This window comes from Nymphalis io, chromosome 9, assembly GCF_905147045.1.
Source record: "Nymphalis io chromosome 9, ilAglIoxx1.1, whole genome shotgun sequence".
NCBI lineage: Eukaryota > Metazoa > Arthropoda > Insecta > Lepidoptera > Nymphalidae > Nymphalis > Nymphalis io.
Genome location: NC_065896.1, coordinates 13,320,643 through 13,348,027, shown reverse-complemented (window position 1 = coordinate 13,348,027; position 27,385 = coordinate 13,320,643). Strand labels below are relative to the sequence as shown.

The window sequence follows — 27,385 nt, the reverse complement described above, 5'->3', positions numbered from 1 at the left end:
ACCTACATATATAAAGTAATTGTTTCGTCGCTATACTAAGGCCTCCTCTCCGTTTGAGGAGAAGGTTGAGTGCATATACCACCACGCTGCTTCAATGCCGATTGGTGTATTACTTATGTGACAGACTTTTATACAACACGTGCAGTTATCTTCACGATAATTTCATTCACCGCTAAACACGACTTGAAATATAAACACAATTCACATTCATCCAAATATCTCAAATATATATAACTAACCTCTTAACATCAGGCTTTCTTTCATTCTATATTATATATTATCTCTTACAACCTTTAACCTTAACCTTCTTAAAACATAAAATTATTAATTTATAATTTCATAAAACTCAGTGATAAAAGTATCACTTGCAAGTGGACCAAGGGCCACTTTCGAAAAAAAAAGGATTTATATTTTTGAATTGAAATTGCTGTTTAAAGAAAAATGTGAAACTTGACCCAAAACTTGTCTCATTACGATAAAGACGCTTAAGGGTAATTTAATAAATCTCATATTAAACCAGTACTATTATTTTAATAAAATTGTAAACATGATTTCATCTTTAATAATAGCGCATAAAAATATTTAATCTGTGTTATTAATAACGGAAAATATATCAATAAAACTTAGATTAATTATTAAAATTGGCTTTGAATAAGCTAAGATCGCGTTTTAGTGGTCATTCTAAACTTAATCGGTTATTTTTCTTAAAGAAATTTCTTGTTAAATGATAAACATAATATTTGTATACAACCTTCGTGGGTCGTTTAACCTTTAGGTGAATGACATAAATCCGACTAATCCATTTCTTATAATCGACGTCTTGAATTTTTCGTCAAATTTATAGTAAAAAAAACATATATATATATATATAAATCTTATTTAATAATAGTACATTTGTAGCAAATTATACACAGTATGAGTATCCGGAAAATCTAAAAGAAAGTGTTATTGAAGTGACATGCGTTTGTGCTTCATAGAATCGATGTAGAGCAACACTTTAAGCTGAAGTTGCACGAATACTGTTGTTTTAATATAGCTCGGAAATATATTATATTCGACTAGAAGGCGTTTGTAATCGAATTTTCTCGGTAGCATTTACATTTCGTACAGCTACTTTCAATAAAAAAGGTCTTGCGAGGGCCTATTATTATTGTAGAGTACATTTTGATTTAATTAACAGTGTACTAAATGAATGATTGAAATATTGAAAAAGAATATTTTAAATTTATACGAAACAAATCAGCTGTTTTTAAATTATTTCAACTCAATTTTGCAACAAAGTTCCCGCAACAGCGGGTAGCTTGCCACCTTATTAAGACAACATTGATTTTATAGACATACTCGCATAAATGTCAATCGACTAAATTGAATGCAATATCAGAAACCAATTTAAGTTAAATATTAATGTTATTGGTTATTCAATCGCTTTCCGTCTTATTATGAATTACTTAAAGGTATTCGTTTAATAATTTAAGTGAGTAATAAAATTTAAATTAATATAAAAATAGTATTGATAAATAATAAATAATTTAACTAGGAGAGTCACAATAGCACACTTGAGTTCAGTCTAAATTCAAGATACTCTCACACATATAATATTATAAAAATGTTACTTTAAAGGCAAAAAATATCCTCCATCCATCTGTTCTAGGTCTTATTTCAGTTCAGAAAACATCGCGTGCCGAGAGTTCCTATCGATAATATTTGCGCGTGCGCAGCTCTCGAGCTCTTGATTGTATCGCGCACGCATCCTATCAAACAGAAATTTAGTGTACAAGTAATATGAAATTTTAATATTTAGGCTACTTAAAGATCTTTATATTTATGGTAATTTATCATAGAAATTATTGAAGCTTGTAAATTTATTAAAAAACATATATGTGATTTTTTCATACTTAATGCAGTTGATAATTTTTTTTTATATTTCTAATTAAATTACCTACTGAGAAAGTGACACGGACGCAAGCACTTACTAATTGCTACTTTCAAGTGTAAATCTGTATAAATGAAAAACAGCGCTGATGCTTTTATGTATCTATGTATGTGTATTTGTGTTACAGCAACAGCAAAGTAATCTTTAAAATCTTCAAACATTTAATCCGACTTTAAATCTAAACGGCAATCGTTAATAAAAATAAAGTAACATAAATGTTTGTTAAAGGAAAATCTTTTTATATTGGTTACACGACAAACTTAAAAAGTACAATAAACGTAATAAACGTCTTACGATTGTATATAACAGTAATGTGGTATCGTATTAGTTTTGTAACTCCACAACACATTTTACTAGGTTTTGGGGCTTCGTGTAAGCCCGCCTGGGTAGATCTGACTCGCTCATTAGATAAAATATTATATTCTACTGCTAAACAGCAATACTTAGTATTGTTGCGTTCCGGTTTGAAGGGTGAGTGAGCCAGTGTAACTACAGGCACAAGGGACATAATATCTTAGTTTGCAAGGTTGGTGGCACATTGGCGAAAACCTACATATAACATAAAAAAGAATCAGATATTGTAACTCTTCTCGCAGTTAAATAAATAAAAACACAAGGTCGTCTACGGCAATTGGCATTAAAACAGTCTTGTAAAGTTGTAATAGACGATAAATGATACTGCTCCGCCTCGGTGGGTCGCGATCCACCGAGGCGGTCATATACATCTAGATCCCATTAAATGAAATTGAATTACACTAGAAGTTCCAGGAATCAGCGCGTCCAAACTCACAAGTATAAGTTTTATTTATATTGTTTTAGTAGTTTTTTCAGTTAAAAAGTTTACTCATTCGTACATATAGATATATACATTTATATAAATACATATATGGATTGACTAACTGTCAACGCAAGGATAAACTATACGTGTAATTTGGAGAATATTTCCGTTTCTCAATGCAAAGACGCAGTAAGAAGCTGCTACACTCTCTCAAACATCAACTTATTGTTTTTAATATTCCAGCGAAGCTTCCCCTTAAAAATAACCTGCGAATGTTACACTGCAGAGCAAAGACTCCTTACACTTGAGAAGGGTCGAAACATATTCCACCAAGCAGTTTCAATGCGGGTTTGTGTATACACCACAAATGGCAAAATTTCATAAGACACATGCAAAGTTACAGCACGATACCTTCATTTGAACCCGCAATCTTCGATAAAGGCTCACGTGTCAGTGCCGGTTTAATTGTAATTGGAGGCGCAACATTAAATTGTATTTTCTAACCTTTAAGAGGTTCCTTAACGACCGTTTCAATTACATAACCCGATAACAATGTTCACACACCATACTTTTACTGAATGTCGGTACGTAATGAAGTCTTTATAATAATAGAAAAATTGTTACGCAGTAACGACCTGCTAGAAAGTGCGAGAATATTTGTTATTTTCTAATTTAAATTTAGTTTGTTCTGAGCCACTACAATAACTAATAATAACGAAATGTTCATTAAAAAGTTTTATATCGAAAAACATAAAAAAAATAGTCAGTGGATCATTTTTCTTTATGAAAAGATGCTATTTGTTATTATAATTTGCTATCCTTTCTTCTCTTGGGTGCGTCTCATCATTGGCCGTCAGCTTAACGAATTCGTTTCGATCCTGAGCCGTACGGAACAGCATTTCTGCAAACGCGATCATATTTTAATTAGTATTACATTCATCTATCAATATTATCCAGAATATCAGCACCCAATCACCTTTAAATTGGAAAGAAACCAACAATGGTAATCCCATTTTTCATGCACTGTTACCTATAATAATATAAAATTGTGTTTGGACAAAGGCGCTCAGAATCTATAAGTATCTTTTTGCGATAAATGAACCACTGGGACTGGTCAGTAACGTTACCGCGAGTACATAAGTTTAAAAAGCGTTTTGGCGACCATAGATAAAAATTTACGTGCAACCGTTTTATAATTAAAATACGCGAGCAACATTTTGTTCAAATAAATGATATTTCTGAAAACTATGCGGTAATTAATTACACAAAATGAATAACAGTTTTTTATATCGCATTAATTTTAACAACGAAACTGTATGTAACATAATATTGTTATATAATAGTGCGCTTACGACAGCTGCGTCAATTACGTCGTACCTTCTCATTATTAGAGCATAGACTATACGATATTTATTTTAATTTAAAATAGCAAGACAGACTGCCACATGATCTAATGGCACGTGGTCACCGCCCATACGTCACCAATGCGAAAATGATTTTTTATCCCTTGTCCTGTTCACACTGATTCACACACCCTTCAAACCGGAACACAACAATACTCGTCTTGCTGTTTGGCGGCAGAATATTGCATAAGTACTACTACTACTACCTAGGTACCACCAGGCGAGCTCGTACAAAGCCGTACCACCAAGTAAATGCAACATAATAAAACTGAGAGAACCGAGGGGTGTATTATCAATCATAATCGAATTGATCACATTTATTATTTCAATATAAATCATCTGCTTCATTGGTTGTTCATAATTTATTAAATCAATATATAATAGTAGGTTGCTATAAATACTTAAGTCCAGTTACAGGATTACATTCAATGTAAAGCTACCACTGATTCGAAATGTAGATTCTGCTGATATTCTTTTATATATAATAGGTAGGCGGGCGAGCATTTGAGCGTCCTGATGGTAAGTGGTCATCAACGCTCATAGACATTGGCATTGTAAGAAATGTTAACCATCGCTTACATCGCCAATGCGCCACCATCCTTATGAACTAAGATGTTATATCCCTTGTGCCTCTAATTACACTGGCTCATTCATCTCTGGAACACAACAATACCAAGTATTGCTGTTGCGGTAGAATATCTGATGAATGGATGGTACCTACCCAGACAAGCTTGCACAAAGCCCTACCACCAGAAAAACCGGCTGCGGAATTTTATTATAGAAACGAATACCTTCTCCCAGGAAGGATGTATTGACTTTGCAGAATCGGAAACTTATTGTGTCCATACCACACCTGCCGTTTTTTACTTTCACCTTGCCATCTTCAAGAACATCTTTCAAGTGCACTACTGGACAAAAGAACATGAACCATAGAACAACTATCCCAATCTTGGGCAGCCGACAGCCCGCATCTATCCCGTATCTGCCACCTTTTTCAAGAGCATATTCGCTATAATTTCGATTAATAATGTAATTTTTTAAATGTAATATTATATAAATATATATGTACTGTGTTATATCAAACGGGACTTATTACTTGTGTATTACAAATAAATAATGGAATCTATCGAGTTACTATACCTATTACATTATTTTAATAGATACATTCATAGATAATTATGTTAAAATACAAGTTATACTTTGTTGTAAATTAACAAGCACACAAAATTACGTACTTTGCTAAGGTAGGTAGGTCGTTATTTGTTGTGACATGAGAGCTGTCTGATGGAGGGCGCGGCGGACAACTTTCTTTCGCCTCGCCTCACTCGGCTGATATGTCGGCAGCTTGTTCGCGGAACACTTAGAAATTATACCTCGTTATGCCATTATCCACTATACATTTTCAATGTTTTATATAAAAACTCGACCTTTGTTTTTTATAACAGTATTTACAATTTAAATTATAAATAGATATGGTATAAACCATAGCCGATTCTCCGATTTTTTTTTCTAATATTACGTCAGTAAGAGCCAGCTATACGCTTTGATTACAGCGAATCAAACTTCCAAACAAATTCTAGTTACCCACCTAGTAATATATTCTTTTTAATCTTATATATAATAATGTATAAATAGTATAAATCTCTGTTCGTGAAATTCATTGCGAAACGAGAATCATATAAAATAATATTGTTACGTTCCAAAATTTTGTGGTTTCAAAAGTAATAAACGACTAAACATAATGACTTATACTAACAATTAATTTAAGTAAAAGTTTTGTGCCAACACAAATTCTCAAATAATTCACGCGGCAAACATAACACACGTGTGTCAACTATTCTTAAGGGAACTTTCGAAGCGAACAATGCGAGGTTAGGCGTACTCCGTACGTTTTTATATTATCTACACAATTCTTTCCGAATTGAAACGCTTCTTTGAGACCTCGTACGATGTTATCTATTGTTATAATCTTAATATTTTATAAATCATTACTTATTCATTTATTTAGGAAAACCAACATTAAAATAATAAAAGTAATATATAAAAAGTTATTCGTTATTTTTTTTGCATTATAATACATCACATTTAGAAAAAATCAGAAATAATTAAAACAAAATAGTCAGTTATATTATAATTGATCACTTTAGTTGAATGGTAGGTAAATAATTTCTCACATTTTAAATACGTTTATAAATAAGTCCTAAGGGCCGAACTTATAGAAAACAAAGATTTTATTGAGTAGAGCCGGCAAGCTTCTCAAACTACAAACTCAGAGAAAATCTGAACCTACAAAATGAATACGATAAAGTCTAGAGTAAGACTAGGAGGAGTAAAATTGAAATAAACTTGCTACGATTATCAAGCCGTGTCAATTGCATAGTATAAGGAGAAGATTTTTGATTAAAAAAAATGACATTTGAAAGTTCTCATTGCTCTGACGGTGTCCTATATTTTACTGTAACTAATATCATAGTGTAAAATGTGACAAAGTGCTGTATATTTTGGCATTTTCTGAGCTCTAATATGTAAGCTATTTAACTTTAACGCGTCACCAGATTTTACGACAACGCTATGCAGTTTTTTATGTGCTTGCATTTGAAAATCTGGCTCATGTGTATACAGCAACGCGCATTGGAGCACCGTGGAGGATTAAACTCGAAGCTATCTTTTCAAGTGAGGTCTTAACCCAATTGTAAGATATTAAAAGACTGTCACCGTTTTGCACTTCGCGAAAACCATGATATCGCATTTAATGCAAATTGTGTTTAAAGTCTTCTACAATAGACCGTTTATTGTATTAAATCTAAAGCTATATTGTAGTTACAGAAATATAAGTCGTTTAAATATTTTCAACAGAACAATCTCGACTAAAGATTGCGAAAATTAACATCGCTAACGACTAGTCAACATATTCATCTTGACCTTGCGAGTTGCGAGTGTCGTGTACCGAAGAATAAGAAAAAAAAAACTTTGAATAGTCTGAATGGTCTGCGTCGTCTGAAGGTCTACAGCCACAATTCCAACCTTAGATGAATATTAATCCTATTATTTATAATAATATTTTCTCAAGCCACAAAAGACAATTGATAAAAAACTTTTTCGTAGGCAACTGGACTATTTAATCAGAACCAAGAAACTTCAATGGGTCGGTGTAAGGTCAGTCTTGTTTCAATGTTAATGTTTGATTGTGTATTGTGTGGTATAAATGATTGTGACTCCCACGTCCATTGTTTTTCAATGATTCGAGCCCACGCCGAACTTAAGGGAAATTTTGAAAAAAATAATAGATGACTCATGTTTAATTACTCTTGATATTATAAGACCTTACCTTTTACACGACTCCTCAAAAAAAGAAGTGTGATATTTTCAGGTTTTCTGTACATATGTATTTGAGTTTCTTTATTCAATCATGACTTAAATGCTTGGACAGATTTAAATGTATGGGGTATCGTTAGAATCCTTACGTCATCCCGAGTGACTGGCTAAATTTATTCATTCAGTTCAATCGTATTTTTTAATTAAATTTTATTAATTTTTAATATTACAAATTAATTTAAAAAAATAATACTTATTACTTAATTATTGAGTACAATAACAATCTCAAGGTATCAAAATGTTCACACGGCGTTGCTAGACATATTCTATAAGTTTATAGTCAAAATAATTAATTTACGAGGTTTCACAATTATTTTGCAACAGCTGATACAGGAGAAACAGTTTGTATCGCATTGACATTACTATAGTGACGTGTTACGAAATCAAGCTAAAAACACTTCGGGAGTATAAAACGTCATGGGGCCAAATAATAAATCTTATATTATTTATATTTTACCCAGTGGAGTAGAACAAACTCGTAACTCACGGCAGAAAACGGTCGTGTAATGTTAGAAAGTGATATACGACATTAACCATAATAATTATAACATTTCAAGAAAATACCATCAAAATTGTGTATCGCCATAAGTCGGTTGTCAACATTTCACAGGTGAGTTATGAAATATACAAAGGTGGCCCAGTGGTAAGAACGCGTGAATCTTGACCGATGATCTGGGTTCAAACCGGGCAGGCACCACTGAATTTTCATGTGCTTAATTTGAAATTATAATTCATCTCGTGATTGACGGTGAGGTAACCTGCATGTGTCTAATTTAACTGAAATTCTGCCATATGTGTATTCCAACAACCACTGGAGCAGCATGGTGGAATAAGCTTCAAACCTTCTCCTCAATAAGAGAGAGGAGGCCTTTAGTCCAGCTGTGGGACATTCACAGGCTGTTACGGTAATGAAATAAGTTTATACAGAATAGAAATGCAGAAATAAAACTAAAAAAAAGTTCCAAGGTTTCAATTTGCTGATATACTTTACATATGAAAACTCTTTGAATATTTTAGAACCTAGACAGGTATTGTGCTAGTTAGGTGCATTGACCCGCTTAAAGACCGACATTACTTTTAATCGAAACATTTATTATTTACAAAAAATTACACATTATTTATTATATACATAAAAATGTGTGTATTATTTTTTACATAAATATGTATGTGATATTCACATTAAATTAACCTACCGCATATATATGTGGTAAGTTAGTTTACTTTTAATAAACAAATTATTGTGTCCCTAGCTACATATTTTTTTAATCAGTCCTCTGCTTATAATTGAATTGAAAAATTGAAAGTTCGCTGCTTTAAGGCCGTTTACTAAGGCCCTCTGTTCGTGCAACTTTTGGAAACCCTTATATATATATATTTCATTATTATCTTTTGAGTGCAGTAAAGCATATAACGAGTATATCATGCAGTATAAGTAACGCCTTCGCGGTATAATTTAAAAGCTATTAAATCAAAGTATCCTTCGCTTAGAGCTAGTATATTACGACTAGAAGTCGTAAATTCACATCCGATCAGTTTTCAATGCCAACTTCACGGTACATTTGAATATACACTTAAAATCGAACGGAACAATGAGAAGCAAAAACATCACTTTGTTTTTGAATGAAATGAAATCCACATGGCAACTGGAGTGTTATACCGAATATCACAAAATATAAATAAAAACCTACAAACGATTTGTTGTCGTCGCATAAAGCCCTACCAACAAGTAAACTCAAAGTACCAACCTACCCATTATGGTATATTTTTGATATTTAGCTTATTGTCAATGTAAACGTAGAATATTACCGACAATAACGATTCTCGCAACGATGAAAAAACTATAGGAGATATAAAAACACTTCGCAGGTGACATATTACTATATTATATATTTAATAAACACAGTTAACGGCTTATCAAAAATTTAATCATTTTCACTAACACAAATTGTAAAAGATAATCAAAGTTATAAATTTACTTTTCAGACAAAGTATTTATCCTTATTATATTAAACGACACGGAGCCACAGATGAGCCCGAAAAAATCATTAGGGCTTATTGCGACCTTTCACGCAATAACCATTATCAATCTCCGAATTATAATAAAATTAATGTATTATTACGTTTATAATAAAAGCCATTCAGGTAACGGAGCGGAACTCGCTACTTTCCTGCGTGACACTCTATTGTTTGCTAGCCGATGATTTAACGCCAGTTTAACCTCATCCATTGTGACAAATTACTTTATTAATTTAATTTTTAACAAAATGGATTCAGATATATTTATTTAAACAAAATAATTTACGGTACCATTTACAAATTTTCTCTGCGGTTGCTTAAAAATTACAATCTTACGCAACATTTCTGCGCAGGCGTGAGTTAAGTTATTTAACGCCTCAAATTTGACGTGACGAAAAATTGCGTATTTCAAATGACATCGATGACGCAAATATCGTGAAATTGTAATGGACATCTTTAAATACAATCTATTAATTATTAGTCAGATATTTATAATAATAATATAATAATATCCTGGGACATTTTTCACACACGGCCATCTGATCCCAAATTAAGCTTATACAAAGCTTGAGCTATGGAAACCAGACAACTGATATACTACATATACTACTTTTATTTTGTAAATACATACTTATATAGATAATTACACCCAGACTCAGGATAAACAGACATGTTCATGCACACAAATGTCTGTCCTGGGTGGGAATCGAACCCATACCCTTCGGCGTAAAAGGCAAATATCTACCAACTACGCCAAGCAGCTCGTCAAATTTTAGATATCTACTTGAATTTTGAGCGTTATATCGTTTTTATAAGAAAATAACCCGTATAACTGTAAATCAATACATTGTAGACACGGCGTGTCGATTGCATGATAAAAAAATTGACAAGGATCGCATAACTTCTTGGGAATGGTTTTGCTGGTGGGATGGTTTCCCACTACGATACAAAGAACTTACGTACGTGAAGAACTTACGTACGTTATTATTTGCATTAACAAAAAAAAAATCTTATACGTTTCTTTGACATCCACATTTTCGATTTTAAAATACATAATATATATATTTTCGAATCTCCACAGACTAAGCGTTCGTTCGCTTAACTTCAATGCTAACTAAATTTATATATAACTATAAATTACTTTGTTTTTTCTGTAACTTTGTAATGCGTATTTTGTGTTTTAGTTTAGTTTTAGTTATAAAATATATGAATAAAACTATTATCAATATTTAAAAAATAACTATATTGGCTATGAGAATGCATGCACGTAATTTCGCTGCTCTGGTCCAGATTCTGCCACGTATTGCCAATACGTTTTACGATGTAATTCCTCATCTCAGTGTCATCCAAGGCTTCATATAGGATGGGTTTATCTGCCGGAACGATATGCCATAACACATGGAGATAAATTAAATCATATTGACTATATGATTTACAATTACATGCAAAACTTGGTAATAATACTTATAGTATGGTGAGATATTTCCATGAACACAGATACCAAAGGTCACGTCAAACAGCACAAAATAAGCAGACACAATTCAATCTTATTACTTTTTAATGAAAGACGATAATAGCTTGTAGCAATTAATGACTTTGATGTATTGTTACCTATCGTACCGACTGCATTGTTCCGCTGACACGGATTCGAACTCTCTGCCCTCGATCCCACACTGAAGACTCTCTTATGCAATCATATTATATACGCCCACTATCTTGAACATTTTTAATTACAATTGACTGTTACATACAGACTTTAACTCATCCTGTTAATCAATTAACGCAATCTCAGTTTATGTCTTCAATAAAAGGTTTATTACGTAATGTTGGAAAATTGTTCAATCTGTTTGTCGAGAGGGCATGAAAAGCTATGACGATACTTTCGTTAGTTGGATATGGCACCTCTGATCGCCTGTCATTAAATGATAACAAGCCATTAAATCTTAGTCTATGATTGAGTACTATTCTACATCATACATCTATTGTTATTAACGACTTCGTTAAGTGCAAGTTACATCCTTTCTAAGGAATTTTATTACACACAATTCTAATTATAATTTTTTTTATATTAGCAACGATAGACTAAAATGACTTTCGGTTTAACCACTAAATGACAGGTTTCCACAATTATGTTAGATCGTTATCAACTTGCGCGATAGCGAAGTAAAGTGTTACAATCTGTGTCATTCACACTTTAGGCTTACAAAATATGAAAGTTGAAATCGTATCTATAATTGATACATCTTAATTTTTATTAAAGAATTACACACATACACGATAATTTATGTGAAGCGCGTCTTAATTTCGGTACGATGTGCAAAAAACACGCTGGAAACACACTCGCCTCTCTCGCGTAATTCGTTTAAATTTTGCTTTCAATAATTTGTAGCTGGATCATATAATACTTGTTTATCGACGGGCGACCAAATGTTGCGTCAATGTTTCTTACGAGTCGCGGTCTGATATTTTTATTTTGATAGACGACGTCTTTATTTAACTTAAATTACACAATACGCATTGTTTTATATATTATTTAAAAAATATATGTGAAGTAATACATTCTTTATTTTTTAATCTTATTCTCAAAATAAAACGTCAGTAGTTCCCTAAAGAGTGCCAGTTCATGATACCATTGTGCTTAGATTCCGAAATCCAAAGTAATATACTCCTTTTATAAGATATTCTTAATTTGTTTATTAAGTATTATGAAAGAAACAGAAACAGCCTCTTAATGTCCCACTGCTGGGCTAAGGCCTCCTCTCCCTTTTTGGGGAGAAGGTTTAGAGCTTATTCCACCACACTGCTCCAATGCGGGTTGGTAGAATACACATGTGACATAATTTCAATGAAATTAGACGCATGCAGGTTTCCTCACGATGTTTTCCTTCACCGTCAAGCACGAGATGAATTATAATTACAAATTAAGCACATGAAAATTCAGTGGTGCTTTGCCCAGGTTTGAACCCACGATCATCGGTTAAGATTCACGCGTTCTAACCACAAGGCCATCTCGTCTTTTAAGTATTATGAAAGTATTGTGAAGTGTATTATGAAAATGAAGTATTATGAAAAGAATACAATTATTATTTATTAATTTTTTAATATCAAACATGTATTATATAACTTTAATAATTCGAGGGTAGACGTACGACTCAGCCATTATATTTCAAAATGTTAATAACTAAGATGATGATGACGTTCAGGCATTCAAAAATGTAGAAATATTTATGAAACTGTCTAAGTGTAATGTTCAGCGCTAAGACCCCAAAAAAAAATAGCCAATGGACATATTTAATCAAATTTAACAAAAGCGATTTACACTTTAATTAGGGAATTAAAAGAAATATAATAATGAACTTATTTAAGTAAAATATATATCATTAATTGTTTTTTTTTTTTTAATTTAACAAAAGCGATTTACACTTTAATTAGGGAATTAAAAGAAATATAATAATGAACTTATTTAAGTAAAATATATATCATTAATTGTTTTTTTTTAATTAATATATTACTACGTATATTGTACGTCCTAATACTGTTGCCCAACACTGATAATTATTAAGGAGAATGTGGTGTGGTTTATTCCCTCACAATAAATATAGAATCGCTTTACCCATCTACATTTTCAAAACATTTTCAATTCCTTATAATACTAGTATTATTTATATGAATTCCAATATAACGAAGAAATCGGATAAAAATGGTCATAAATAGCAAACATTCTCTGTTCGCCAAGATGCAGCAAATAAATCATCGAGGCGTGCAGTCAGATAGCTCTCTACTGCCCTTCCTAGGAAGAGATATTAGGGCCAAAGTGTCATCTTTGCTCGTTTATTATACCTTTGTAATGAATGGTCATTTTGTATTTGAATCTGACGAACAAGCAAGAAAATAAATTACGCAATAAAGTGAGATGGTTCGTAATGTTAATATTCGTTATTATTTTTGTTCTGTATTTAAAATTTATATAAAGTATGAACTCCTATTTCCGACTTCGCGCGATTTAAATTAGGGTTGAGCTTTATGATATTTTTATGAGAAATTAGTATAACATTTATACACATCACAGTATTAGTAGTATTTCGTTTTTATTCCTACACCGAAAACATTGAAGACGGGGCGGGAAAACCATTGCCCAAAGACATTGGCGCTGTAAGAAGTATTAACCGATTTTTGGATACAGCAGGCATCTTGAGAACTTTAATGGACATAACATCTTAGTTTCCAAGGTTAGTGGCGCATTGGCAATGTAAGCGATGGTTAACATTTCATACAATGCCAATGTCTATGGACGTTGGTGATCACTTACCATCAGCTGGCCCATATGCTCGTCCGTCTACTTATGCAATAAAAAAAAACTGGGCAGGATCAGCATGACTCTTCAAAATTATTTTAACATTCGATAGAAAAAGACAAATTGTCCGATTACACCTAAGTAAACGAGAAGATCCGAATAATACTAAAAAGAGTGAACATCAACACATGTATGTTTATAATAAACGAAGTAAATAAGTCTTTTAGTTCGAAATCTTTTAAGATACATGAAGAGAATTTGCTCAGGTGAGCAATTGTTGGTTGTTGACCGACACGTTATTTTAAACGCTACGTACGTGCGTTTAGAAAGCCTTTCTCGAGGCAGCTATGCCGCATACGAATGCAATTATAACCCGACTAAACAAAAAGGCAGACAATTCTAATGAACCTTTGTTCGACTTGTATGTATTTTATTTACAGCGCAATAGATATTGGTATTCATCCACAGTACGGCAGTTCCACTTGTCCGGACGGAAGCGTCTCCTCACGATTGTTTACCGGATTCAATGAACTCTTTTTGGGTCGTTTTTGAATTAAACATGGAATCGTTTAAAATATATCATATATTAAGATCAACAAGTTTTACTAATATTTAGACCCATAATGGATATTTTTTACATTCTTATTTTGAATTCATTGTAACCAGTTCGGTCATATTTAGCAGAACCCTTGACATCATTACAAGACATTTTGTCAGTATTCTCAATTTTCAACCAATTGTATATAGGTACATGATGATAATGATATACATGTATAGATAAATCGAGATGGCCCAGTGGTTAGAACGCGTGAATCTTAACCGATGATCGTGGGTTCAAACCCGGGCAAGCACCACTGAATTTTCATGTGCTTAATTTGTGTTTATAATTCATCTCGTGCTTGACGGTGAAGGAAAACATCGTGCATGTGTCTAATTTCTTTGAAATTCTGCCACATGTGTATTCTACCAACCCCCATTGGAGCAGCGTGGTTGAATAAGCTCCAAACCTTCTCCTCAAAACGGAGAGGAGGCGTTAGCCCAGCTGTGGGACATTAACAGGCTGTTACTGTGTAGATTCAGCTCAATTATAACTAACCGAACTTAAAATATTATAAAGTAGATATTGGACGCCTTTAGTGTCTCAAGATTTATATATTTATTATAAATTTACATTGCATACGATTGTCCGGTGATATTCATATTTTTTGGTCTCCAGTCTCATTTTTAGGAGAGTATGCCGAGATACTTCCTCGTTTCACATTTACACTCAGAACTAATTGTATCCACTGCGTATTGAACAAATTATGGATTTTAGAATAAATTACATTCAATATTTTAACATTAACTCATAAAAAGACTAAAATTTTGTCTCTAATGCATCGGAGTCGGTTTGGGTATTCCAACTACTAAATTAAGCATTCTACTCAAAACATTATAAAGCACGGAGGTACTATATCAGTTTAATTGTATTTGCTTTTCATATACTTTAATATAATTCTAAGAAAAGATTATTCAAAAGTGTTTGTTCAAACATTAAATTAGAATGATAATGATATATATATATATATATATATCCTTAATCGATTAAGTATATTTATATATAATTTATTATTTCGATTTAATTTTAACGGTAAACAAATGTAAAGTTTAAAAACGATTTAATATTTAATATTCAATAATATTAATATTCGCTGATTCGAGTTTTTCATCTGAACCTGTCGTAAGGAGGTCAAATTGGTCGTTAATAGTGCTGTCAAGACTGAGTCGCAAGAATATTCTTTTTATTTTTTTATACGTTGCCATACTACGTGTCTTTCCCAAAGTTACCTTCTCCAAGTTAAGAAAAGCGTGACACATAATTACAGTATAACGCATAATTTTAAATGCATAAGTAGCAGCTCGTGAAGGTTCCACTGATCCGCTCTTTAGGTAGCGTTAAAATAATAACAGGTAAAACTACTCAGGTAAATAACCAAAATAAAATTATTTATCAATCACTATGGTTAAGCTCTACACGTGCAGACGTACATATTCTCCATTTATCTTTGTAGTGTAACCTTGTGTAGTAGATAGATATTCCGAGTTCGATGATTTTGCACTTTATTACCATATTATGGCGACTAAGCAAGACATCGCACATTTGTTATATGACACATTTCTCTACTGCATGATATAATTATATGAATATTTGATTACGTTACGTAGTATATGTGTTCGCATAACGAATGCGTATCGTAATGAAAAGTTGAATAAATTGATTTAATTTTTTTAATTTACTTAAACATTATTTGAATTCGGTGTGTTCGTTTTAATTTAAAATAAGTATGTTAGTGAGAATAGTTGCGGTAATGTATTCTACTGGTCACATTAGGTTGCATTTAGCAATGGAAGCGGATTTGTTATTTAAAAGGAAAACGCAACCATTGCATTCTTGGCAGTCTCGCCACCATTCCACGTGGTCATCATTTGCACAGTCATTATGTTATGTACAGTTTGTATACATTGTCTTTTATATAAGATCTTCAATTTCAAAAAGATAAAAGACGCTTTTGTTATTGTTATGTCATCATTCGTACTAGTTTAAATTAACCTAATTTCGAGGGATTTATTTATTATATTTCGAGGGGTCTAGAGCCTTTGAAGAATGAGTTCCAATATCCACCTCCTGTATATTCGACGGGACGAGACGTTTGTATTGCCGTGATACGACACGATGATTATGACGATGTTCTTCTGATCGATTTCGGCGAAACCGGTCAATCACAACAGAGACTAGCCAACGCAGGACATATTAAAATAGACATGTGTGTGTGCAAACACAGATGCATTCTCTATTCCGTCACTCTCATAATCCCATGAGACGGCAAAACCGACACGACCGGAAAGGGTTCGCGATATGCGGCCTTATATTTAGCCACTAGACCAACGAAGGAAGTCATTGAGGAGTACGAGAATAAGGAACAGGCTTAAATCAACTTCCTATATTTGGTAAATGCTGACTTGGTAGTCTGACAAGTGAAGTTTTATATTAAGCATAAAATAGAAAAATAATAGTGATAATCATGTTATCTGTGGTAGTATCAAAAAAATTATGACATAAATTATTACATTAGACTTATTATATATTACGTGTAAGGATTTCTTTATAACAATACGTGGTTTATCTACTTCTGCTTATTTGCAGTTTCGTAAACGATAAAGGGAGTGAAACCTTAAACCGATAAATTCCGACAATGTGATTTGTTAATCGTAAACATTGTTGAGGTAACGTATCGGTATATAACAAGTGCATTCGAGGTAAAAGGACAAGTTTAATTAGTCGCCAATGGCGGTGACAACTAGAAAAGTTATTCTAGCTGCCCTATCATTAATTTGTGTAAGTACTTTTATGAATATGACATTACTATGTGATATGAGTTTCGTAGTGCGTGTATAGCCGCTGGGGACCAATTCTACTAACAAATTGTCACTTTATCGCAAACGAATCGAAGCTTGATTAACATTTGGTTAAAAATTATGTTGGTTTTGTTAGTAGAATTGGTCCCCTGTTTGATAGCAGTTACTTTTTGTATTACGCGTGCTAGATTCTATTTTCATTGACCAAAGTCATTCGATTTCTTATCTCATTTATTTGGAGACGACATTTTGTGTTTCTAGCATTGCATGGAATACATTTTGGCAGATTTTTAAAGCCAGTCCCCTGCTTGAGGTTAATTATTTGTGGGAATGATTTTGATAAGTTTTCAAGTTCGTTTCCCTGACATCAATCTGGCTATCGATACTTTTAAACACTCGATGGCATTACATATACTTCACAAAATATAACATAATCGGCTTTTACGACACTGGTGATTCTATCTCTATCTATCTCGTCTGAAAGAGTAAACTGCCGGAAAAGCATAGCACAGGTTACCATATAAAGACGCGCAGATGCAGAGTAATTGCTATCAAATATGCAACTTAATTTAACGAAATAACTGATTAGAAACGACTGCGTATTTATTAAATATATTGTATTCCTAACATGTCTTATTTATATTATTGTTTCGATGCTTAGAAGAACGTTTTTATATTTTACAATAGATTATATAATGTTATTAAATAATATGATTATAGTTTGAAAACAGGAAAAGTTATTGTCATTAATGAGATAACCGGGATGTTCTTTTAACACTTTGGAATTAATAAACTACAACGTATTAGAAATATTTTCAAAGAGCAATTTAAATACAAGGCTATATCGAATACCTTAATTGTACTAAAAGTACTTTCTTTTTTTAAAATTGTAGTTCTAATTTACAGACAGTTCAGGGCCAGTACTATGTATCTCCATATGCATCGCCAGCAACGTCACCGCTGTACTTCCAACAGTCCTGCAGCTGTCCATCACACCCACTAGCCCTCGCCGCGCCACCAGCAGCCCCCATCTATGTATCTCTCCCAACGCCTCCCCCAATATGTGTAACCCCACCTCCTCTACCTCCCTTACTTATAGAAGTGCCTTTACCCCCACCGATGACGGTAACACCTCCGCCTCTGCCGCCGTTTTGTATTACTCCACCACCGTCACCGCTTATGACGATAACACCGCCTCCTTCACCTCCATTATGTGTCAACCCACCACCGCTACCACCGATGTGCGTGACGCCACCGACTCCGCCAGCTCTATACGTCAATCCTCCAATACCACCCCCAATAATGATTGAACTTCCGGTACCTCCGCCAATTATGATTGAGCTGCCGCCGATTTTGGTTCAACCACCCCCAATGCCTCCTCTAATGATCCAACCACCCCCGTTGCCACCCTTGCCAGTGCAACCGCCCCCTCTACCGCCAATGATGATTCAGCCGCCAGCGCCACCACCAATGTACATCCAACCGCCTCCCCCGTGCCCCATAACGATTCAGCCACCTAGCCCCGAGCCGATCTACGTGCAGCCACCTCCACCGTGTCCCATCAACGTTCAACCTCCACCGCTGCCCCCTATTTGTGTCCAGCCACCCCCTCCGCCGCCATTATGCATTCAACCACCCCCGCCGGAGCCCTTCTGCCTGCAGCCGCCCCCACCGCCACCTATTTGCTTTTCACCGACCCCCTGTTCAGCGAATCCTCCATGCGGCTGCGGCTTGCCTCCCACTGCGTTGGCTAATCCGATTTATTTATAAAAAAAAACCAAAATTGTTATTTGATAATTAGTTAGCTTTATGTAATTATGTTATTTATGTATATCAATATTGCAATGAAAATAAATGAATTTGTTATTTGTACATTATATTTATTTCGTTTTAAATTCCTTGTATCATATTTAGGGTAAAGTTTTCATTTTTAACCGACTTATAAAAAATAAGGCAATTCGGTGATATTTTTTTATGTTTTCTATCTCCGAACTTCGTCGTATATGAATCGATTTGAAAAACAATTTTTTACTTTCCATTTCGTCAAATTTAAATTTGAAGTAAAAATTTAAAAAAAAATTAAATAAAATTCAATTCAACTGAACAGTTATTTTATAGCATTTTTATCGAAAAAATGTTCGACGTGATTCTTTAAATTGACAAAACCTTATTGTTTATGAAACGATTGAAATAAAACAAACACTAAATTTTATGTGAAGTTAGCCAGAATACATTAGTGAAAACCGCACCCAAATATGTTAAGTCGTTTCTGAGATAAGCGTGTACAAACGCACAGACAAACAGACAAAAATTCTAACAATCATTGTTTTGGGTTCTATTGCGTTGATAAAGGTCCCCGGCAATTGTTTTACTCATATATCTTCCATGTACAGACAGCTACAGATCAGTTATATTTTTATTATATGTAAAGATTTAAAATTTATTCAAATAAACTTATTATAATAATAAAGCGTCCATTTTTAATGATTTATAATTTCTGTAATTGCTAAATTGATTTTTATTACAAACACATGTAAACACAAAACTAAAGTTTGCAATTTGCCTTACATGTGAAGTACAGCTTTACAATATTAGAACGCTAACCAGGAGACTGATGAAAATGTTTTATTAATTTGCAAATGAGCTGTGATATCATCCTTACTAATATTATAAATGCGAAAGTGAGTTTATTTATTTGTTTGTGTGTTTGATACGCTTTCACGACTTAACTACTGAACCGATTATAATGAAATTTTACATACATATTCTAGGAATACCTAACACCTCCTTCTCATACGCGAGCGAATGATAACTAGTTATTTATAAGTTAAACTAAAACGAATATTGTTAGTTAAGTCATTTTTTACATATCCCATCTACCAGAGGCCTTTTTTTAACGCTGAAAAAACGCATTACGCGTTTCCCCTACGGGAACAGTGGGGGTATGTGGGGCTCGCCGGTGTCCAAGTCGCCAAATGCGCCCCGAACATCAGAATACCCACTTAAACACCGGCGGTACCCTTTCTGTCTTAATGAGAAGCGCCACGGGATCGCTTGCGCATGCTACCGTGACGCTCTGACGATCTACCAGAGGTCTAACCTAACCACTGACATTAGAACTGAAACAACAATTTTATGCGCATGTGCAGACATAATTAAAGGTAATTGAAGTAAGAAAATGAAGCAAATATACATTACCGTAAATTAGTAAAACATGGGATAGGAACTACCCCGATCTGAAAATAATGGGATACAGTTAAATAAATGATGATATAAATATCTTTAAAACGTTTTTTAAGTTTCAAACTTAAAAAATAATAAACATTTTCGCTAAAGTCAAAGGCAATAAAATTAAGGCCTAAAAATTGGAACTTAACTACCTAATTAATTACCTAAATATACAAGTTCAATAATTACGTTATTTGTCCTCCATGCCTACAATTAAGTGTAATAAAATCGAAATATTTTATAATACCTACTTTTTAATCGTCTAGCGTTATCACCGGTTCGGAATGTCCGCTCTACAGAAAAAAAACTTGCATGAAACTTTATAATTTTATTCCCATATGCATTCTACAGTGACGTACCGTACTGTAACAGCCTGTGAATGTCCCACTGCTGGGCTAAAGGCCTCCTCTCCCTTTTTTTGGGGGAGAAGGTATAGTGACGTATTTAAAATTATTTATTTAATTTATATGTATATATGAGAGTGCTCCAATAACAATACTTGTTGCAAGTATTTATTTAATGAATGTAGATACTTATCTCAACTTTTTGTATTCAACAATATACACTTACATATGTATTATGACGGGGTCATTACACACAGTGTCCTCCTTCCTGACGTCGACGGTGTTAGAACCCCGAACCCCGGCTTAGAAGCCGGGGTTCGGGGTTCTCCCAACATCCGGCTGAGTATCTTAAAGACTCGCCCCCCGCCCGGTGACGCTGTCGAGGTCATTTGGGCCAACAGCAACAAGTCAATTCGAATATATATATACTTTATTGAATCGAATAGATGATTGTAAGCACATATCTCGAGAACAAATGATGTCACTCCAATTTTCAAACTAATTTTATCCGGCGTTAATAAACGCCTGATTGAGTTTTATTATGGTTTGTTATTTGTTATATATATTCTTACTGTTGTAATCGAATTGGTTCTTAACCCAGTTTGAATCATTTGATGATAATAAATTAAATTCACGTTACCACGTTCGTGGTGGTTTATTAACCGTGATGGCCCAGTGGTTAGACGAGATTCCTTACCGATTCCGAGTTCTAGCCCGGGCAAGTTACTGAATTTTCATGTGCTTAATTGTTTTATAATTCATCTCGTACTCGACGGTGAAGGAAGTTATCGTGACCTGTATGTGGAGGATAAAAAACTGCCACGTGTATCACACAGCTCGCATTGTAGCATCGTGGTGGAGTAATCTGCAAACCTCTCAATAAAGACAGGAGGCATTAGCTCAGCAGCTCTGCTTCTACAAGTTACTTTTATACGTTCGGTTCGGAATGTAAATTCAACCGCGATGAATCGTTAAAAAACTTAGCAGTTACTCTTTAGCGACAAGTTAATAACATTAAAATAAACAAAGCAAGTCACATCGTTTCCGGATGTTATTTAAATACAATTAACTATCATTAGAGCTACGATTTTTTTAATATCATTTATCTAAAAAAGCATATCAAGTGAATCAGTGTTGTAAGTAATTATGTAAAATTTGAATTTGGCAGCGTTGACTGCTTAAATAATCCGAATATGACCTAGACTAAAATATATTTCATAAGCACTTTTCACATCGTTTCCGGGTTTTAAAATTAATGAAATCATTACAAGAGGTCAGGTCAGGTTCAACAGTCATGCTGTCGACATAACTAATGTGCGACATTTACAAAGATCGCCACAATACCGGTTTACATTACTTAATTTAAATCCCAATTACAGGTCACAGATACTCATTCGTATAATAATTCTAAACTCTGACTTATTAGGTAAATATTACTGTCTATACTAATATTAGAAATGCGACAATAACTCTGTCTGTCTGTTACGCTTTCACGGCCAAACCAATAAACCGATTTTGATGAAATTTCGTACGCAGCGAGCTTGAACCCCAAGGACGGGCAAACGCTACTCCGCTCCTCCACATGCGGGCGGAAATTAGTATTAAACAATTTTCAGCATAATTTGTTTAAAATATAGATGATTGTCGACGATTGCTTAATCTCATTCTCAAAACCGATTACGATAAATATTAAACATGCACATGTTTCGTGTTCGAATGCAATAAATATAAATTAATTTCCGCTAACCTTTAACTTCACTCTTACTAAGTTGTTTTTTTTTATCTGTACAGCATGGCGGGCTCCGGGGGGCTCGTGGAGTGGTCGGAGGGCGCTTCGGTGTGGTTCCAACCAGCCGGCGCCCCCGCACCTTTGCCCGGCGAGCTGATCGAAGTCCACCGCGCAGCACGCGTGCTGCTGGTCAGCGCCGTGGTCAATGGCCAGGTGAGAAATCTGAAAAGAATTTTATATATTTTTTTTTATAGAATAGGAAGGTGAACCTGACGGTAAGTGGACACCAAACGCCCTTAGACATTGGCATTGTAAGAAATGTCAACCATCGCTTATAGCCAATGCGCCACCAACCTTGGGAACTAAGATTTTATGTCCCTTGTGCCTGTAATTACACTGGCTCACTCACCCTTCAAACCGAAACACAACAATATCAAGTATTGCTGTTTTGCGGTAGAATATCTAATGAGTGGGTGGTACCTACCCAGACGAGCTTGCACAAAGCCCTACCACCAGTAAAATATAAGCTAAATATGCAGTAACTGTAAAACCGAAGAACATTTGCCAGCGTTTTTAGGTCTAGATGGATGTTCATAGACACTGCTCATCAAATCTCTTATATTAGATTTTATATTTGACGGAACCTCATTGGTTTAGTAATGATTTGAGTGCTTTTAAAAATAAGGGAGTGCCTGTGCCGGGATTCTGTATTTTAATTTGATCTCTTATGACCGGTTAATGTAGAAACGCTTCGTCTTGCGGATAGTAGATGGTCGAAGATGTTATAGTTAAATAAATAAAACCAGAGTTTTGTTACATAGTCAAATTAATATATTTTTCTTATAATAATAATATATAGCGATGAAGTATAATACGTACGTACGTACGAGTAGAGAATGGTGGCGGAGAGGAAGTACGACGGCATACGAGAGCGTCATGCCGTTCGCCGTCACGGCATAGATGTTCACATAAAATTCACGTACGTACGTGCTAAAGGCCAATATGAGTTATTGAATTCGGTGAAAATCTACTCGTATAATCGCACAATTAACCGCGTGGACGTTTTCAAGCCAACACGGAATACTGTAGACGACAAATAATTATCAGTCAGACGCGCCGAGCCTTATATTTAAGTATATGTACAGCTGATGTAATATGTATTAATGAGTATGCTTACATATACGTTAAGTAAAAGAAAACCAATTATTTAAACCTCAGTACATGACTTGTAAGTCTAGAAGGGTCATTTTCATGGCTTATAATATAAAGACTAGTCTATATATACCTTTTTTCTCGATTATATCTGTTTGTCGTGATCTAGGATGTGTATAGAAGTGGGTATTTTTTGAACCTTACACGGTGTTCTATTAAATTCCTTTGCTAACAATATGCCTTTACAAAATCTCTCTTAGTTCTAATGTCATAAACTTTTTAATGTTTCTGCATAAGTTTCAAAAAAATCTTGTCTTCAAAATTATCAATTTATTTATTGTCAAAGCAAATTGATACATTTTACAACAAAAATCCGAGATGACATCATCTGAAATTTAGTCCATATTTTAGTAATGCTAATTTTTTTTGAATAGTGTCATTTTATAATAACCTTATCAAAACACTTGCGATATAAAAAATGATTAGTCTCTCAGCGTCAATGTCGACTTTTAAAGACCCTGAAGAGTAAAAGGTATAAAACAGTCAGGCCCGAATTTGAGATCCAAGGCCTTTGACAATTAAGGCCCCCCAATTCCGAAACGGTTAAAGTAATTTTTTTTGGGTGCCTTGCCGTGTCTTGCAGACTTACAACTATAGCGTTTGCCAAGCGTTTTAATAATGTGGTCATTATCCAATTTGATAACATACCCATAACAACATGAAATATAGGTTTGTTTACCGAAATAAGGTCTGCAAAATGTGATACATATCCGTGTATACTTCGAAATCATGACATATAAAAATAAAAACTCGATCTTTAATTTTTTGTAATATTAATTTTATTTTGTGTTGAGAGCATCATTTTAATAACGTTTATATCAGGACGATTTAAATTTATATTTATTTACGTGTATGTATTTTTTTTAAATAAACAGTAGTATTATCAGAAATCTTAACGCACAATCGTAATATTCAATTCCTTAGAACAAGAACGGTCGTTTTTTTCTAAATAACTTTTTGCCGTTCGCCTAAATGACAGCGTCACCGGGAAGCATCGCTCGTCCGTGCTCTCATATACGACAGGGATAAGGAAATATGGGAAGGAAAAAAACGCAGTAACCCAGCATAAGTGATCAAAAATTTACCAAAACATTTTTTTATACTGTCTGCAATAAAGAATAAATAAATATATTTCTTGGCATTTTTAATGGTTCAAGGCTAATGCTTAATCTGCTTACTTGTATTTCCTTATATTTTATTTATTAATATACGAGACATATCGTTTGAAAATTAAATCGTCGTACGTAAAGTTTTGTAATTTGTACTTTTAGATAAAGCTAATTATAAATTAGAGTTAAAAAAAAGTCCTACAACCGATATTTGTGTAATTTCGAGTGGAATTTAATTTATTTCGACTATCGAATATTACAAGGATTAATTAATTATTAATTATTTTCAACATTAAAACTCATGACAAAAGTCTTTAAAAAAGTTCTTATATATTATCTCCGAAAACATAAAATAAATACGACGCTTTTTCGACCTGAGTCGAAACGAGAGATGGCGAATTCGATACAACCACGAAATGAATGAACTGTGCAACAAGTCGAAGTACAGACAATAAAATTGGACGCTTCCGTTAGGCAGGATATATCACGTGGATATATGGCATGATAATATAAAGCTAGAGTGTCTAAAAGTCGAACCATGCCCGAGCCGGATGGCGTGGAAGAAGATCTGAAGGGAATCGATGTGAAGAACTAGAGGTAGAAAGCCAAAACAGAACCAGTTGGAGAAATCTACTATACCAGACCTTAGTCTGGTACTGTAGACCACCCGCGATAATGCCTTAGATGATGATTGTTAGAGAAAAATGTTACCTACAATAAAATACTTACATAACTACTCCAATCTAATATATAATCTAAACTTAAATATTTTAATTTTATTTAATAATATTTATGTTTTAGTTCTAGACAATTTGCTCAAATTATAAATTAAATTTGTAATCTGAGATAATTTGTATTTAAAATAATTTTATTACGAGATAGGCAAGCCCTATGATGGGCCCTAGCCCTTGATCAGGGTAGAACGAGATTGTCTTTCAGTGCCCTTTAGTCGACGCTTACACTTCACATAAATTGCATTTTGGTTATTGTTATATAAATAATAATTACCACGTTTCTTATTAATCAAACAACGCTTATGTACCTTACAAATTGTTTTTGAAATTTTTGCGCCCCTTGCTACCTGACGCCAAGAGCGATCGCTCCTCAATACTAAATATAATTTGCGGAGATCTAATTTTAATAGTTTTATAGATTTTAAATTGCTTATAGTAGTGTATTTTGGTATTTTGAATTACCTCATTAGTCATATACAAACAAAAACTAAACAAGCACTTTAAGGACCGAACTTTACCTCGGCAAGTAATAATTGTGTCGGTAGATAATATCGTAACTTGGTTTAGCACACTTACCCAAAAATTATACAGTGTAAAAGTGCTATAAGCGGTGCGTTGTGTGTGTACCTCCTAAGCGCAAGCATTCGGGCGCGTAACGCAAGGCCGTGCGTTGGAATGTCGATAGAGAGTTAACTCCGACATATTCTACGCGCCTGGTAACTTGTCGCTACTTTTTTCTAATTGCTCGTGTTTATGAACATCATTTTGCACAACATTCGAGATGTACATAAACTACATATGCGAAACAAGATTTTCTTTTAAAAAAAAATCCTGCCCGTCCTAATAACATCTTAGAAAATACTCGACCTTAGAATATTACTCGATCACATTGAATATTTTATTTTGCTTGTAAAAAATCATTTTTGATTTTTTTAACGAGTAATTATTTATATTCGGTATAACTTACCACCACTACGTAGTATTACGTTAATTAATACTATAATTAACACTTAAGAGCCCAAGACAGGATAGTTGGTGCCGTTATCCTGAGCTCTATAACAGTTGTTAGCCTCTCATCTAGCAAGCATGTGAATCAGTTAGCCGTCTGGCGCGGGATAAAGTGACTTGTGGAACTACATTCTGTGTAAAAATGTTTTAGTACGTTGTTATTATTTATTATTATAACCTACTTATAAATGCCATGTGACAGGTGAAATGCAATTAATAATAATTAATACAATTATGCGCTCAAGAAAATAACACATAAAATGGCTTAATAATGACCAAAAGAACCGACGCTAATCATCAAGATATAACGAGAAAAAAACTATCAGCGGTGATAACCACGAAGTGAGAGAAAATATAATTATATACGAAAGAGTTTTTATAACTAATTTAATTGAAAGCAAATCAAATCAAGTAATCATATAGGTAACGAGTAGATGCGTGTTCGCTTTGCACCAACACCACGCAGTTCTCCCCAGTCCTGGGTATTCGAACCTCAGCCTTATTTAAACGGCTTGCCTTGTGATATTCGAAGACAAAAGAGGAGCACGGATGTAATGGTTAAACCCATTCTAAAGAAAAAACCAAGTATGAAATACGCGATGAGAAGACGAAGACAAAAATCAGTGCCATTATTGAAGGATTTGTGCATGGACGTTCTCGTCTCTAATGTATGTCATTAGTGTAATTAAATCGCTTTAAATTGGTATTTTTCGTGTGATCATTTTAATGATCATGATTGATACAAGTGAAAGCAACATAGCGATAAAAAAATGACATTAATGAAAGTAAAATAGAACGTGAATCGTTTACACGACGTGTGATTACG

At 33.8% G+C, this 27,385-nt stretch overlaps 2 protein-coding genes across 2 annotated transcripts in view; both read left to right on the top strand.

The window, feature by feature from the left end:
• The window catches only part of LOC126770473 (unconventional myosin-XV), a 90,927-nt gene that overhangs the window by 7,594 nt on the left and 55,948 nt on the right, over positions 1 to 27,385 (top strand). Inside the window, exon 2 of the mRNA XM_050489864.1 lies at positions 22,559 to 22,709. Within this exon, the coding sequence (XP_050345821.1) occupies positions 22,560 to 22,709 (150 nt within the window). The 5' untranslated portion in view covers position 22,559. The remainder of the gene's footprint in view (positions 1 to 22,558; positions 22,710 to 27,385) is intronic.
• LOC126770619 (uncharacterized) lies at positions 17,087 to 19,022 on the top strand. The gene is made up of 2 exons (XM_050490109.1): positions 17,087 to 17,175; positions 18,102 to 19,022. Exons 1-2 carry the CDS (start codon positions 17,125 to 17,127, stop codon positions 18,963 to 18,965), a joined length of 915 nt encoding a protein of 304 aa, XP_050346066.1. The 5' UTR covers positions 17,087 to 17,124; the 3' UTR covers positions 18,966 to 19,022.

Excerpts from the sequence above, each read along its gene's own strand:
- LOC126770619 (XM_050490109.1), top strand. The coding sequence starts at position 17,125 with ATGGCGGTGACAACTAGAAAAGTTATTCTAGCTGCCCTATCATTAATT. Across the intron at positions 17,176-18,101 it reads CTGCCCTATCATTAATTTGT|ACAGTTCAGGGCCAGTACTA; the intron begins GTAAGTACTTTT and ends TCTAATTTACAG.